This window comes from Vitis vinifera, chromosome 11 (assembly GCF_030704535.1).
Source record: "Vitis vinifera cultivar Pinot Noir 40024 chromosome 11, ASM3070453v1".
In the NCBI taxonomy this organism is placed as follows: Eukaryota; Viridiplantae; Streptophyta; class Magnoliopsida; order Vitales; family Vitaceae; genus Vitis; species Vitis vinifera.
In genome coordinates, this window is record NC_081815.1 from 2,470,907 (window position 1) to 2,488,238 (window position 17,332).

General features: G+C 35.6%; 2 protein-coding genes across 2 annotated transcripts; both read right to left on the reverse strand.

Annotated features, from left to right (window-relative positions):
* Positions 1 to 4,943: 4,943 nt before the first annotated feature.
* Positions 4,944 to 6,334, reverse strand: LOC100264642 (probable 3-hydroxyisobutyrate dehydrogenase-like 1, mitochondrial). The gene has a single exon (XM_002283593.5). The coding sequence runs from the start codon at positions 6,152 to 6,154 to the stop codon at positions 5,108 to 5,110; it is 1,047 nt and encodes a 348-aa protein (XP_002283629.2). The 5' UTR covers positions 6,155 to 6,334; the 3' UTR covers positions 4,944 to 5,107.
* Positions 6,335 to 10,179: 3,845 nt separating this feature from the next.
* Positions 10,180 to 11,265, reverse strand: LOC100259466 (mitochondrial import inner membrane translocase subunit TIM17-2). Its single transcript, XM_002283601.5, has one exon. It carries the CDS (start codon positions 11,060 to 11,062, stop codon positions 10,382 to 10,384), a length of 681 nt encoding a protein of 226 aa, XP_002283637.1. The 5' UTR covers positions 11,063 to 11,265; the 3' UTR covers positions 10,180 to 10,381.
* Between the last annotated feature and the right edge of the window lie 6,067 nt (positions 11,266 to 17,332).

Sequence of the window (17,332 nt, forward strand, 5' to 3'; positions counted from 1 at the left end):
TCTCTTTCTCCTTTTATTTCTTTTTGTTCGTGGAAATGCTCCTTTTTTTTTCCATGTTCTAAGGCCTGTCAGTTGTCATCATTTCAATGAATTGCCTTCTTGTTTCCCCATTTTTGAACTGTGAAATGACCACGTGAGTGTACTCAAATTCTGGCTGCTGGTGATTGTTTGGAAAAGTTGTAATTTCACATAATTAAAAAGAATTCCAAGATAAAACATTGGACTGCAATATGGCCACAAGCTTTGTGGATGTTGGGCCTTGTTCAGGGGTCCATTGGCGCTTGTCATGAAGTAGAATCCATGGCATTAATTCCTTTCTTCCAAAGAGAAACTAAACTGGGTAATACAAATAGGTCTGTTTTAGAATTATTCAAACTTCACACTTTCACTCTACTCCAATCCAGATTCAATTGAGATCTCATTAGAAGGGTTCCAGGGCTAACACATGGGCAGAGTCCTGACTAAGTGTTAGAAGAGAGAGACACTTTATCTCTCTTTCAAGCCACTCCTACCAGCTCGATCTGTTGGGTACATTCAGCACATGAGGAAGGCACCAAAGGTGGAACACAAAGAAGGGAGATTTGAAGAGTGCATAGAAAACTTCAACCAAAACAAGATTACCTTCAAGATATTAAGATTGTCGGTTATACCAGTAAGTTAATTGGCATTGACAAGTCAATAATGGAGGAAACTGGCATTTTGGGCTCCTTCATAACATTGAAAACTGAACTACAGTTTGAATTAAAAAGGAATTTCAAGGCAAAATGATTGACAATTTGACACAAGCAAAGTAAAAGAAAGTTAACCTAAACAAGAATTTAAAGGCTGCTTAAAAGTTGGGACATCAAGTGCAACATCTAAACAGATGGTTTACATAAGTCAGCCTCTGGTAACAGGAAACAATTTTATTTCTTTAATTGGGAATTAAGGGAAACTCAGCAGAACTTTTTTCTTGTTGTAACTTGTTTGCTCAGATATGAACATTTCTAGACCATGCTTACAAGGTGAAAATCCTTCAAGAGAAGCTGAATAATGATATTTGCTTACAAGATTAGCTTAGTTTCCTTTCAGATACATCCAACTGATTAGAAAAATGGTAAGCAAACAGAGTGATCTTTGACCAGATCAAGGAGACAATTCAAATTTGGCTCTTGACATAGATGTTTTGTATCATAGTTGACTCTTTTGCCTGCCAATCAAAATGGTTGTTACTACAAGTCTATGGCCATCTTTCTAGAAAGTTGGTGGGTAAGCATGAAGTATGTCAGGGTGGCTGATTGTTGATGATCCCGGAAAAATGCTTCTTTTTGTTTTTTTTTCTGTATTAGATGCCGAATCCTCACTAATATTGAGGTTTTCCGGTTCAATTTTTAACACCCAATTGTTCAAGACCAAGCATGGCCATATGTTATTCTCTTCCATGACCTAAGAGTCGAGCAAAGAGAAGATGCCTGTGGGCCTGCTGGTAAAAGTGACGCAAAGAAAGTTTCATTTTTTAATGAAGTTACACGACACGGTTCTTATTTTATTATTAGTTTACTCAAGAGTTGTTCAATGAATCTGTTGATTCAAAATCACGGTATGGATAGATGCCAGGGACATTCGGAATTTCATATCTGATGACACTTTTTTAGTTGGGAATAGGAATGAGGTCAGTTATTTCATATATTTTGATATTAAAAATCAGATTTTTGAGATTAATAACGTTTGGGAAATCATTCCTGACTTGGGTTTGATTCTGTTCAGGAGCTTCAACACCATCTTCACCCTCCAATGACAGACATAAATTCTACAAATAAGTTTTTTTTTTTTTTTGATAGGTAAAATAAGCAATTAAATTAAATGTGCATCAAAGTATACAAGACCATGCAAAGAGCGCCAAAAGACAAGCAAAAGGAAAATAGCAACAGCCACCACCACCCAATACAAAACCAAAGCCCTAACAACCTAGTAAAACAGAAAGCTCCCAGATGACCGTCTTCCCTTCTCATCACCTGAACCCAAGAAACTTCCCACTCCTTGGATCATCACCATCGAACTGACAACAGAAGCACTTTGATCCCTAAAGCTGTCTAGAAACATCCTTGTCTTTGGCCCTTATGACAGACAACCGCTCCTTACCCAGCCAATAAAAAGGCTGACCCTTTTGGACTGGCTTGAGTGGCAAAATGTTGGGATGGAAGAGATTCCAAGTTAAAATTTCCAAGGGGAAGAATACAAAAAAGGCAGCAGCAGGTATAAAGCATCTGAAATTCCTATTATCTTCAAGTTTCCTATTGCATGGAATCACCTTTGGGCTTAAGAAAAATTAGTGAAACTAGGAGCCTAGGCCATACCTAGGTGATTAAACTTTTCTTGGTGAGGGGCAAAGGAAGAGAAAAGCTTCTGTCTTGGTAAGTCAACACTAAAGCTTTTTTATATTAAAAATGTGCAGAAACAGAAAGATTAATGTGCCTTAATTGAAGTACTGCAGCTCTACTTCAATCTCTTACACTCGCTGGGGAAATAAATTTACAAGGCACATGAGAAAAAATTTAAAGCAACAATTGATTTTAATAGTGTTTTTTTTCTTTTTCTTTTTTTTTTTGATAGGTAAAAACAAATAGAATATGAAAAATATAGGTGCTAAAAGAGTGTCCCAAAGTATACACAAAACCAAGAGAGAAGAGGAAGAAACAAAAACCATCACCTACCCTCACTTAGATCCTAACCAATCATTAAAGCTAATTAGAGATAATGAGCCTCATCTACAAACACCCTAGACCAAGACCATGGATTACAAATGAAAAGGTTTTTCATCATTTGATTCAAAAACTCCACTTTATCAAAGACAATCATATTCCTTTCCTTCCAAATTGTCCAAAAGATACATGAGGGGGCAGCCTTCCAATTCTTTTTACGATTTCAGCCCAAAAAGGAATCATACCACCCAAAAAGGAATCATACCATCTTTCTACCTAAAGAAGATGGAACCCAAGACACTCCAAAGAGAGTAAAAAGCAGCTGCCCATAGAACTCTTATCTTAACACTATGGACAAGGGTGTGATCCACGGATTCTTCTTCATTATGACATTTGTTTGCCAGAGAACACCCCCCCTCCTCTGGACCTAATCCAATGTTAAGGCTTTCTCCCACGTCACCATTCAAACAAAGAAGGTCATTTTAGGTGGCACGCATGACCTCCAAATGATACTCATCAGAAACAAAATTGGGTCACCCGACTCCAAAGCATAATAGAAGGATTTTACCAAAAACTTACTGCTCTTCGACTTTGTCCAAACCACCCTATCTTCCTCATCCTTGTACATCCTTTGATCTTGAAGCTTCAGCAGGAATTGCTCCTGATTTTAGTGTTTTTTTTTTATAGATAAACATCAGAATATATTAGAAAAGGCTAAAAAGCCGCATGTATACAGGGGGTATACACAAACGCCCAAAAAGGAGAACTGAACAAAAGAGGGGGAGAGCCTCACCCACCCTCAAGTGGCCGCAAGCCACTCCAAAAAGCCTATGAGAATAGGTATCCTCACCAATGTACACCCTAGCCCAACTCCACAAATTACATACAAAAAAATTCTTGAATTTTTGAATATCTAAACCCCCCCCCCCCCCCCCTAAAAGCTAACCTATTCCTTTCCTTCCAAACCGTCCAAATGCTCCTGATTTTAGTGTTAATGCTCACATGATGCCAAATTGGATGCAAAACCAAATAGTTCTCAGTCTTGGTAATTGGGCATTTGAGATTTTAGGATTTAGGAAGCCAAGGTGTTGATAAAACATGACATGTTGTAAGAAGGCAAAAAAAAAAAATCTAAAAACATGTCATGGTGAGTAATAGTCACTCAACATTTGGCTCATCATATCTCCAGCTTATGCTTTATAGTAGGGTTTTTTCACAATAATTAGGATGCGACATATCATATCATAATGCATAGTCATCATCCAGCATCAATATACAGAAAAAGATAAAAAAAATTCTTGTTAAAAATTCCATCTTCTTGTTACATGTTTGGAACCTTTTCTTAAGGAAACAGAATAGCAGCATTCATTGATTCAGAAATGATTATTCGGCTTATCCTTTAACAATATCCCTTGGACTGCAATGTGCATCAAGCTTGATATCAAAGCGTAAATAGAAAAGCTTGACAAGAGGCCATAAGGCCTAGCTCAGATGACAAGGGATTGAGGATGTTCCAGGTTTGATTCCAGGCAAAAAGGAAAAAGGAAAAATAGGAAGTAAAAAAAGGGCTCAAGAAGAAAGCTCTTTCTCTCTTATGTTCAGGAGCATATAGGAAAAAACCCAGTGGGTTCTCTTCATCTTTACCTTATTAGCTTAGACTCTCCATTAGCCCTCCAACCATGGATCCTAGAAACAAGCAAGATGTTCACTCAACCATGATTGTTAATGCACCAAAAGACCATAGTTTCAAGGTCTTGTAAAATTACACTATATACTTGTGGCCAAGGCCGCAAAGGTGCATCTTTTGTGGGGGATTGCAGAATCAGGTTTCATATGAGGCTTATTTTCCACCACCAGCATGACCTAAGTTTAATAACTTGAAAAAAGTTCCAACATGTGGGTTCCCTTTCGATACCTCCTCTGCTCATGGAGTAAGCCTCCTTTTTTTGCCAGGTTCTGTTTAACACATCTTTATTTGCCTATCAAGAAGAAAATTCCACCATGTGTATCACCAATTACAGTCCCTTTCATAGACAGGTATAATTTCTTTACATGTATCTCTACTCGCTTCCTTGTGCTCTTCTATCTTCTATATTCTCTCCGTGCTTGGAAAATCCATTTTCACTACATAATAAGAACTTATGCTCTTAGTGGCTTAAGTGTCCAACCCCTATATGCAATATGGACCTATAAGAAAAAAGAAAAAAAGGAGAAAAAGTAACTTCTGCTATATCTAGAAAAAAAAAAGCAAAAGAAACCCAATACAGAAGAAAGATCTAGCAAACATTTATTGTACGCTCAATTAAAAGATGTCCAAAGGAATTACCAGATTGTTTATCAGAATCCATACAACTTGAATTAAACCAAGCAAGCACCCCATTACACTAATAATAGTAGAGCAAGATCAAATTCTCATACTAACCAATCTAAGATGAAGGAGCAGAAGAAGGTTGAAGAGTAACGTTATTAAGACGCTCAAGCGTCAAGATAAGAGCTTGGGTACCCAAATTGCCCTCCCCGTGAGCCTTGAGTGAGAGATAGAGCTGCTGAGCGAGTGCCAAACCAGGAAGAGAAAGCCCCATTTTTTGACACTCAATCAAACATATCCCCAAATCCTTAACAAAGTGATTCACAAAGAAACCAGCCTCGAAATCCCTCTTCAAAATCCTACTCCCATACAAATCCAACGACTTTGAGCCGGCAGCGCCGGTGGAAATTGCGTTCAAAAACAAAGCCACATCGAGACCAGACTTGTAAGCATACATCATCCCTTCTATCAGTCCAAGCATAGTCGAAGCTATGATGATTTGGTTCGCGAGCTTCGCGTATTGCCCTTTTCCAGGGCCACCCATGTAGTTAACCTTGCCCAGATGGGAAAATAAGGGGTTCAGGCGCCTGACGACGGACTCGTCCCCGCCGGCGAAGATAGCAAGGGTGGCGTTCTTGGCGCCCCGGTCTCCGCCGGAGACGGGGGCGTCAACGGAGAAGCAGCCCCTGGAGGCAGCAGAGGAGGCGATTTCGGCTGCGAGTGAAGGATCAGAGGTGGTCATGTCGACGAGGACTCCACCGGGGCGGAGTCCGGAGAGGGCGCCGGAGGAGGGGTCGAGGAGGACGGAGCGGACGTCGGAGGGGAAGCCGACAATCGAGAAAACGACGTCGGATTGGGAGGCGAGAGCGAGAGGAGAGGAGGCGTGGTGAGCCCCCATGTCGAGGAGGGGTTGTGCCTTGGAGATGGTGCGGTTGAAGATAGTTACAGTATAACCCGCTTTCATCAGATGAGCGCACATCGACCGCCCCATCACGCCGGTTCCAATCCAGCCGACGCGGGTGTTGGACGGTGAAACGGGCTCGGCGACAGCAGCGGTGGCCATGGATCGGCGGAGATGGGCGACGATTGAAATGGCGGTGAGGGGTATTGTAGTGGATGGGGAGTGGGGGAGTGGGAGTGAGAGCAACAGCTTTAGGAATGGCATGATCCACCCTTTCCTTTTTAATTTTTATTTTTATTTATCGTATTATCCAATCAATGGTTGAGACTTGAGACCGAGGGCCAATTTTTAGGTATGATTGTCTTTTGATTTACAAATCTATGTACTGACGAGAATTATTATTTACCTAAATATATAAATAAATATTATTATTTTTCTACTCCAATTAAACACGTATTATGATAAAAAAATAAATATTATTTTTATGATAAGATCTTATCATATCTTATATTGATCGGATAAGTAATAAGATGTATCATCCATTTTTTTTTTTCATATTATTTTTAATATATAAATATACATACCTCATAGATAAAAATACTAAAAAATATTTATAAAATTCATTAATTCATAAATTATTATTTTTATATGTTGAATAATATAATAGAAAAAAATTATTTATAAATTTTAAATATTTTAATAATAAATATTGTTAAATGTAATACAATTTTCATATGTATTTTTTAATAAAAAATATTAAAATGTAATACAATTTTTTTTAATAAATATAGAAAATTGAAAAAAAAACCCACGTTAATAATATTATTGATATTTTCGGTTGATAAATTCTTCAAATATCCTTTATATTAATTACATATAAACTTTTATTATTTGAGCTCAAATATGTATTTTATATGAAATCTTAAACCCATTTATAAGAAGTGGAGACTCTTAAACACAATTATCCCTATGATTGATGTATATGGTTTGAAATTTTTATAATATTTTAAGAAATCATTTCATTGAAGCATTTGATTCTTTTTGCATCAATTTTTTTTTTTTTTTTTTTGTTTCCAATTTCTACTATTGTAAAAATATTTGGCCCCCCACCCCTTCAAATCAAATTTCTTACACCATTATTGAGATCTGGAAAAATGCCCCCCCACAACATGTGAGCCCTCTCATTTTGTCAGAACACAATTATTTGGTTAGAATTTAAAATTTGTAATTAACTTTCTTTCTAGTTTTTTGGTAATTTTAAATTTATAAATACATGGAAAATAATTTCATCTATAAAAATAATCCTTCAATTTTATAACAAGTAATTAATAAGGGGGGTTATATCTTTCCCACTTTCCAATTCTAGAAATATATCGAAAGGCATTTTTTTTTATAAAAGATTAATTTTTGAATACCAAGTGGCAAACAAAGATTACTGGGAATGTTTGGTCCCAAAAAATGGTTGGGAAAGGAACAGAAAAATGCTAAAGAATCATTTTCCTTAGTTTGACTGACATGAAAAATGGAAAGGAAAAATAATTAGTAAAGAAAATGTTGAAAAAAAATATATTTAAACATTTTCCTCTTTTTAAGGTTGTGTTTAGTTCCTTGGAAAGTACCAAGGAAAGAAAAAAAAATGCAAGAGAAAATAGTTTTCTCATGTTTGGTTTCACTATAAATTTTTTTAAAGAAAATTAAATATAATTAAAATTAGTTAAAATTTTGTAGATTTTAAAATTATTTAATCCTTATATAATGGAAAAAATGAAGTGAAATGAGTTTGAAGAACCAAACATAGACTATCTCTAGTTCCTAGAAAATACTAGAAAAAAAAATATCAAGAAAAATAATTTTCTTACCCTAAAAAAAGATATAAAAGAAAATTAAATTAAATTTAAATTTATTTAATCTTATTATAATAAAGAAAAATAAGTAAAATGATTTGGAAGACAGCTATAAAAATAATTTATTAAATTTATATTATTTTTTATTTTTCTTTTACTTTTTTTCTTTATTTTCTTTCCTTCGCATTTTCCTTCAAATTTTCCATAACCAAAGAAAAAAATGTAAACAAAGAAATGATCTAATCCTGAAAAATATGACAGATAACAAATAATATATTAATAAGACAGTTCCTTTCAATATATATTTTTTTTAATTCATTATAATCCAGTTGATTAAAAAGACTAATGTTAAGAAAAACAATAGACAATGCTTAATATCATTTAGAAATAATCTAAATGACTGAGTCTTCAAGAAGACTCTGGTCCTAACATATTCTTAAATCAGGATATGGGTTTTTTCTCGGGAAAAGTATTACGAGGGCAGTCAGATCACGCATGGAATGGAATCCTGTAACCGAAAAAGAAAGAAGAAGAAGAAGAAGCTTTGATAATATTAAGACATTTGTGTAAGTTAACCAACATTCAGACCTTCTGTAACCACCATTGCATTCCATCCCTGATGGATTTCACTTCCACTGAGTCTCTATGCCTCCGCCTGTCAGCCTTGAAATGATCAAAGCATGTAAACAAGACAGAGAGCAAACTTCATGATTTCTGGGAACCCAACTATAAGCTGTCTAAATTCTTAAAGACCAAATTGTCATTCCCATCAGATTTGAAGCTGGAATATGCGATGGACTCAGAAGTCCTGGCCAATTTCTCATTACATGCCAGTTTCCAATGTTATGACACCTATCTGAGTAACAGTGCAGCTTATATCAGCTAGCCTATTCAATCTCAAAAGTTCTCAGAATTAATGCTCATACATGGAAGATTGAGATTTTATATCTGACTGTCAATCTAACACCACCACTCCATTCCTCGAGGTTTAGCCAGTAGTGTAAACTGAAGTCCCTAAACATGACATAAGCAAACTTGAGAAACACCAACAAGAACAATATCACAGTCAAAACATTTCCACCATGAGCATTAATGCAAAAATTGAACAAAGTACTTTTTCTTTTGATAGGCAAATGAAAATCTTCTTAAAAGACACTCCACTAAAAAAGGGTTAAATCCAAGTACTGATGATGTTAACCCATCTCAAGAACAAGCCTGAAGCATCTTTTGGATACAATTTGATATATTCAGCATAAGCACCCACTGTCAAATTGAAAGTTACATTCCACCAACTGTTCTACTTCAGCAGTATTACGCAAATTAAATCCAATCTACTCAAATAATTAACCTATAAAGAGTAAATATTATCCAGAAACAAATGTACACTCGGGCACCAAAAATTTCCAAGTTCTAAGCAAGAAAATGAATGCATGCTTGAATTGAATGAGGATGCTAAGCACATATGTTGCAGTTTTGCATATGGGACAAGTCAAATTAGAAACATAAGATAACAGAGATTCAACTTATATATAAGGAGGCCTAACTTTCCACAAGGTGGAAAGACCTGTTTGTGGAACATCAAATTATAGTACGAGGGGAAAAACCTCTTTGAAGATTTGAATTCTATGGTTGAATCAGGAACTGAGGATGCTAATTTTCAGCATGACCAAAACTGAGCCAAGGTTGGGACTGTCAGGAATTTCAATCTTAATAAGGTTAAACATGGTTAGTTTGAGGGAAGAAGAAATAAATGGTTTTTCCTTCCCTGGCTAATAAAGGATTTAGCTTAGAAATAACTCTAGCCCATCAATAGAAGGATTCTGAGTAGGAGACAGGTCTATGAGAGCTTTCGCCATGGCCTATGGAAAGGTAAGGAAGATGGTAAACAGACTAGCAACACACAAACATGAAAGTGTGCCCTATGAGACAGGGTTTGTTCTCAGGCTCATTGTTGTGTCAGTTACTCTCACCTTTGGAAAGAGAATTTCGTCTCACATATGGATCTGGGCAAGGTCTCCTCCCCTCTCCTCCCTCTCCAAACCAAACTAACCCACCCAACCATGAGAATTAACACACACACACACACAAACAAAAACAAAAAGATCACTAAACTCAACCATGAGAACGAACATACACACACACAAAAGGACACTAAAAGGTCTCCCACCAATTTGAATCAAGAGATCATAACACAAAATAATCAATATAATCAGTTTTGAGCCACCGATGTTGTTTCCCTTCCCCCATGGATTGAAGCATACAAGAGAACAATGGTTAGCAAGCAACCTAGTTCTTTTATTCTCCACGAGAGAAGCAGAACTAACAAAATTTTCTAATTTCCTTTCACAGTTTGTGTATCATAAATATGAAAAGAAATCAAAATAACATTGACAAGGCCTAAAGAAAATATATGAATCAATAAATAATACTTAATCACTATTTAACTTTTCTCAAAATAACCTCATCTAATACCAAAAAGCATTATTATACAATCCTATAACTATATTCTATATGATGGAAACAGCGAAAAGAAGAGTTGATATTAGATTTCAGAGGCCAAGTTCATGATAACAGATCCTAGCAATAAATAAATTTCAAATCCCTCCTTTGGTCTTTTACCAGAAAAAAGACCTCAAAACCCCATAATTCACTTGTACTCAAAACTTGGCATCGGTGTAGGCGTGTCGAAGCTCTCCAAAATCTCCGTCTTGCTTCCACTATTCGCAGCCGGTTCTTGCTTCTTTCCCCCGCCAAACAACCCTCCAAACCACGAACTTGAACCAGAAGAAGGCTCCGGCGCCGGCGGCGCAGGCGGCGTCATGCCAGGTAACTGACCCATCGGATATCCGGATACGGGACCGGGAGTCATGCCGGGCACGGGCTCTTCCATCGTCATTGGAAGATTTTGAGGAGCGCTCAGGACCTTGTTCAGCATGATCCCAGCTCCCTCAATGAGACCCAAGAGTACGCCGCCGAAGATGGCCGATCGAGTGGAAGCGGCTAATCCCTGACGCATCTGGAGGAACCCGCCGGTCGCGGCACCAGCGATGATAGAATTCCAGGGATCCTCCTTCTGGCGGACGTAGACCATGGTGCAATCAAAGGCGGAGAAGAGGCCTCCCCAGACGGCGAAGCTGCCACCAACCCGCGGCGCGTTCATCCTCACGGCTTGGGAGCCGCCGATGACGCGCTCGCCCTTAGGGGAGTTGTAGATGCCCTTGAGGAAGTGGAAAGCCGAGCCGCCGACCGCGCCCATGCCAAAGGCGCCGCCGACATCGTCGAGGATCCGATCGGGACAGGGTTCCCTGGACGTTTCCGGAGTGCCCATGATGATGAGAGGAGGGCTTGGTGTGCGATTTTTCTGATTTTGGGCTTTAGGGTTTTGGGGTTAATCGAGAGAGTGAGAGCGTTATAGAGAGAGAATCGGTTGTCTTGGAGGAGGGGTAGACTCGGTAAGTGTTATAAACTATTCCTTTGATTTGTAGAATAAACATGATATTCTCAAATCATTTTAGGGTTTAATCCACATAATTCTTAAATTGTGATTTTATACCTAGAGTGTTTTTAATAATGATTTTAAAAAGAGTTTTTAATATTTTTAATACTTGAAAAATAAAAAATTTTAAGTGGACTCTTAATCTTTGTAGATACCATTTGGATTTTTAATAATTTTTTTAGTTATTCATAAAATGAAGAAAGTGAAAAATAAATATGTAGATATTATTTGCATATTTTCATAATAATAAAAAATTAATATTTTTCATATAATATTGTTAGTAATTTGAGGCTAATCCAACTTATGATAATCACCCTATAGGGGGGTAAATAGGGTGATGGTCTCTTTTTCACAAATTTAAACTATGCAAAAATAAGAGACAATTATATGCAAATATATAATAAACAAAATAAACACAATTACATATAATTTAAAAGAGTTAGGGAATAGAGAGTGCAAACACGAGAGTTTATAGTGGTTCGGCACTTCCTTGCCTACGTCTACTCTCCTCAACCTCCTAACCAAGTGAGGGTTCCACTATCTTGAAGCTTCAACCAAGCTTTCAATCTCTTTACAATTAGATTATGGTTCCAATTCACCGTCTTGGACTTTTGGCTCCAAGCATCCTTTACACTTCTTCAGGAGATATCCCTCTCTTGAATAACCTCTCAAGTGATACCCCTCACTTGAGAAAATTCCTTTCAAAGATTTACAAATAAAATGATCTCTCAAAAATCCTAGCACAGGAACTTTAAGCTCAAATGATACAAGAGAAACTAGGATTGAATGGTGCACTAAAGATATGCAAGTTTTTGAATAATGGTGCACTAAAAAATACTATTCCAAGGCTCAAATATAATCAAGAAGGATTTGGGAAGGTTAAGCTCATGAAACAATGAAGATTGGAGTCTTTTTATAGAAGAGAAAAATCAAACTAGCCGTTTGGGGGTTTGTCCGGTCGAGCTAGGGGTCGACCGATTGACTAGCCGTTAGCATTAAATGTTGGTAGGTGACCGTTGGGCCTCGACCGGACCTCAACCGGTTGAGGTTCAACCTTGACCGAGAAGAGGAGGCCATTGGGAGAGAGAAGGTTTTTGGCCTCCCTCAACCGGTCCTTGATCGGACGAGCATAACCGGTCGACCGGTTGAATAGGTTGAGCCATTCTTTTGGCTCAACACTCAACATTTTTCAACTTAAAACCTTTTAACACAAGTTTGAAAATTATTTAACAAAAGGTTTTAGTTGAAAACATGAAATCATCCAATTTTAAAGATATTTAAAACAAAATAACTCTTGGATGATTTTGGTGCATAAGTAAAGAAAATAATGCATGAAAGTCCTAGTGCACCAACAACCTTACAAAGAGATCTTAAGAAGTTTTGGTCTTGAAAAACTCTTCTCTTTGAGGTGGTCTTCTTCTTCATGATTTCTCCTTGACTTGATTTGTCTTTGGATTGCCACTTTAGAAGTTGTCTTGCCTAATCACACTTGAAATATGATCATTAGTTCTAAACGTTATTTTGTTATCATCAAAATCAATACTAACCAAACCTTAGTTTCACAAATATGATATATAAATCATTTTTAATTCTAACATACCATAAAAAACAAATATGTAAATATTATTTATATATTTTTATAATAAAAAATAATAATATTTTGCATATGATATTGTGAAACCAAGGTTTGGTTAATTTTGATTTTGATGATAACAAAACAAGGTTTAGAACTCATGATCATATTTCAAGTGTGATTAGGTAAGACGACTTCCAAAGTGGTAATCCAAAGACAAATCAAACTAAGGAGAAATCATGAAAAAGAAGACCACCTCAAAGAGAAGAGTTTTTCAAGACCAAAGCTTCTTAAGATCTCTTTGTAAGGTTGTTGGTGCACTAAGACTTTCATGCATTTCATTCTTTATTTATGCACCAAAATCATCCAAGAGTAATATTGTTTTAAATATCTTTAAAATTGGATGATTTCATGTTTTCAACTAAAACCTTGTGTTAAATAATTTTCAAACTTGTGTTAAAAGGTTTTAAGTTGAAAAATGTTGGGTATTGAGCCAAAAAATGGCTCAACCGGTTCAATCGGTTGAGGAATCGGTCAACCGGTTGTGCTCGTCTGGTCGAGGGAGGCCAAAAGTTTCTCTCTCTCCCAGTGGCCTTCTCTTCCCGATCGAGGTAACTCTCTTCCCGGTCGAGGTCCGGTTGAGGCTCAACGGTCATCTGCCAAGCATTTAATGCTAACGGCTAGTCAACCGGTCAACTCCTAGCTCGACCGGTCGAACCCCCAACGACTAGTCTGACTTTTTTCTTCTATAAAAAGGCTTCAATTTTCATTGTTTTATAAGCTTAACCTTCCCAAATCATTCTTGAATATATTTGAGTCTTGGAAGAGTGTTTTTGAGTGCACCATTGTTTCATAACTTGCATATTTTTAGTACACCATTCAATCCTAGTTTTTCTTGTATCTTTGAGTCTAAAGTTCTATTACTAGGATTTTTGTGAGATCAATCTTTGTATATCTTTGAGAGGAATTTTCTCAAGTGAGGGGTATCACTTGAGAGGTTGTTCAAGAGTGGGATAACTCTTAAGAAGTGTAAAGGGTGCTTGGAGCCAAAAGTCCAAGAGAGTGAATTGGAACCATAATCCAATTGTAAAGAGATTGGAAGCTTCATTGAAGCTTCAAGATAGTGGAACCCTCACTCGGTTAGGAGGTTGAGGAGAGTGGACATAGGCAAGGAAGTGTCGAACCACTATAAACTCCCGTGTTTGCACTCTCTCTTCCCTAACTCTTTTAAATTATATGCAATTGTATTTATTTTGTTTATTATATATTGCATATAATTGTCTCTTATTTTTACATAGTTTAAATTTGTGAAAAAGAGACCATCACCCTATTTACCTCCCCCTCTAGGGTGATTACCATAATTTGGATTAGCCTCAAATTCCTAACAGATATGATATGATATACAAATAATTTATAATTCCATTGCATAACTAGAAGTTATATATAAAAATTTTATCTGTAATTATATAGCTAAAAGCTATCTCAAGCTATTATCTTATATATTTCATATAAAAAAAAATTATGACTTATAGTTTGAAGCTTTATAAATTTTATATATTTTCATTATCATAAGTTATGCAGAATTTATGTGAAATAATTTTTTTTAATACATGTATATATTATATTTATTAGTCGTGTGTTTATAATATCAAGTAGATTTATTTCTAATATATTTATCTCATATATTCCACAACATATTATCACATGATGCTTCAAATGACCCTCCTCATGGGCTTATATAGGAGATGAAAAACTTCTAAAGACTCTTTGGAGACATCTACACTTAGCTACAAAGTGGAAGAGTATGGAAGTTTCTAGAGGAGGGTTAGAGATATGGGGTATTCTAAAATCTTTCAAAATCATCTTGTACATAGACTAGTGTAGAGGATTCTAAATTATTATTGAGTTGTAAGGAATCCTCCAAGGTTTCAGAGAGTTCCATTGGTGCCTATAATTAGGTTAAGACTTCATTTGGTCAATATACCTCCCTAAAACCACCCAATAACCTAACTGATTACTACTTAAAAAGAGCATATTTTAGATAATAATTCTCATGAGTTTCATGTCTTTTGAGTAGTAATTATGCCTAAAACACTCAATTAGCATGTTGTTGCCCTTGCAAGAGTTACTAACAAGTTTTATGAAGTTTTGGAGTCATTTCAAGGTATAATTTTGATAAATTGGTGACAAAAGAGATTAATCAAATTGAAGAAAACAAATAAAGTTGATGATGATCCAAATGCATAATGAAAGAAACAATGCAATCAGTTTGGATTGGGATTTGGAGCTTAATTGAAGATGGTGGAGATGGATTAAACATGAAGAAATGAGATAAATTGCAAAGAGGAGCCGGAATAGCATGATTTTCGATTTCGCACAGTCATGCGAAATGAGACAAAATGGTTGTGGCTGCAGCACCAAGGGAAATTGTGACAAAGTGATTTCGCATGACCATGCGAAATTTTCGCACAGTCATGCGAAACGCTCCAGAAGAACGAAATTGAAGCTTATGGATTCTCCACTTCGCACCATCATGCGAGATTGCTAGGGGCTCGTGCGAAAATGCATTCTCTCCAGATTCCTTGATGAAGAAGCATCCGGAAGACCTCTAAAATGTTGCCAAGTGTCCTTTTTACTTTGGCCTATAAATAGAAACGGGATTTACTCACTTAAAGACCTTTTGATACATTTTCTAATTGTAGAACTTTTCATACTTCTTCTCTCTATATAATTCTCCACTTTCCTTCAGTTTTTTTTATTTTCTCGGTAGCCAAACATGTCTTGTGAGATCAAATCTCCAAGCATGAGTGGCTAAATCTCGTTTTTCTCGGAGGAGGGAGGATCTAGAGGCAAGATCTATGGTGAATTAGAGAATTGAGCTTGAATTGCTAAGGTAATTTGATCCAATTGATTGATTAATTGAAATTTGGAGATTTTTCTCTTCAAATTGTCTTGGATGATTACTACAATGCAAGCTAGGTAGATTCATCAAATTCTTAATGCTAGATTTGATGAGATTGAATAGTTGCATTGTGTGAATCATTGGAAGATAATTTAAGATGAATTGAATATATGATTCAAATTGATCTCTTGGATTAGATTACCTAATTTGAAGAGAAATTAGATCTAGATCTAAAGCTAAATCAAAAATCAGTTTTGATGAAAATTTAGGTTTTCAATCTAACTTGATGAAAATTAGATCTTAACACCTATTCACTATGGAAATTGCTCTCTAGAAAATCCTAATTCCGAGAATCTCACATCTTATTAATTTTCTTCTCTTTTACACTTCATTTTCCTCTCAATTTGAATACATTGTTATTTTGAGATTTTATCATGCATTTTCAAACCAATTTCATTTGATCACAATCATTTCTTATCATCTCATTCAAGCCTTAATTACCAAGAATAATCCATCCTTGTGGACGATACCTAAAAACCACTATGCTACAGTAATTTGTACTAAAACCACTTTTTGATCAGGTACAAATTGCTATAGAAGAGTGAATTAGGTTATAAATTTTGTTTTGATCCAACAAACGACAAAATTTGAGCGATCACTAACCAACCAAGTAAGTGAGTTCCAAAGCACTTGTAAAACTTTATTTAAATAATAAAAAGTTTTCATTCTTTAAGAGTTGCTTACTACGGCTTCTAAAGCTTCCAAGTCGTGAGCATTTTAGCTTAGCAAGCTAAGCATTAAGAGTAAGACTGACTTAGCAAGATCAAGTGTCTTGACTTGTTTAAATGTCGCACAAACTTAGGAAAAGACTAAGGTGGTGTTTGTTTTTTTACTTAATTCTAAATAGAACCTTAATACTTAATAGTATTAAATATTAGGTTGTTTGTTTTTGTAGTATTTTATTTCTATTAAGTATTAAAAAGTAAAAAAAAAACCATTGTGTTATTTTTTCTATTTAGAAAAAGCCACATATTTTGGCTTTTTCTATTTAGTAAAAAGTTTATAATAAGTCATGAAAAAATAAAAAAACAAACAACCTAAATTCTAAAACTAAATGGTTTTCAACAAAAAGCCAAAAAAACAAACACCACCTAAGTCTGTGACAATATGTACTAGTTGATGTTAATATATATCGAGTAAGCTTGACTATGAACTCCTAAAGGGATAAAATTATGTTAGTAATGACATAAAATTTCATGTAAATGATACTTTACATTTGATCAAATTCAAAAGAATCTGATATGACCAACATGGTCCCGAGGTAAATAATAATGCATCAACTAATTACAAGTCATGCAGATATATTATAAAACTAGAAGTTTTTATTTAGTGATTTGTTTATCTATACTTTTAAAGGGTAGTATGACATGTTTTGGAAATTATTATTTCAATGAGATAAATTTTCTCACCATTAAGAGGAAGAAGCTGGTTTTAGAAGAACAATGTGAGAATTCTTAGAATTTTTTTTTATACAAGTGTTAATATCGATGAAGAATAATTAACTAACATCATAGTATATATACACATGAAGCATAGTAAAATAATTGAAGCAAACATTAATATTAGC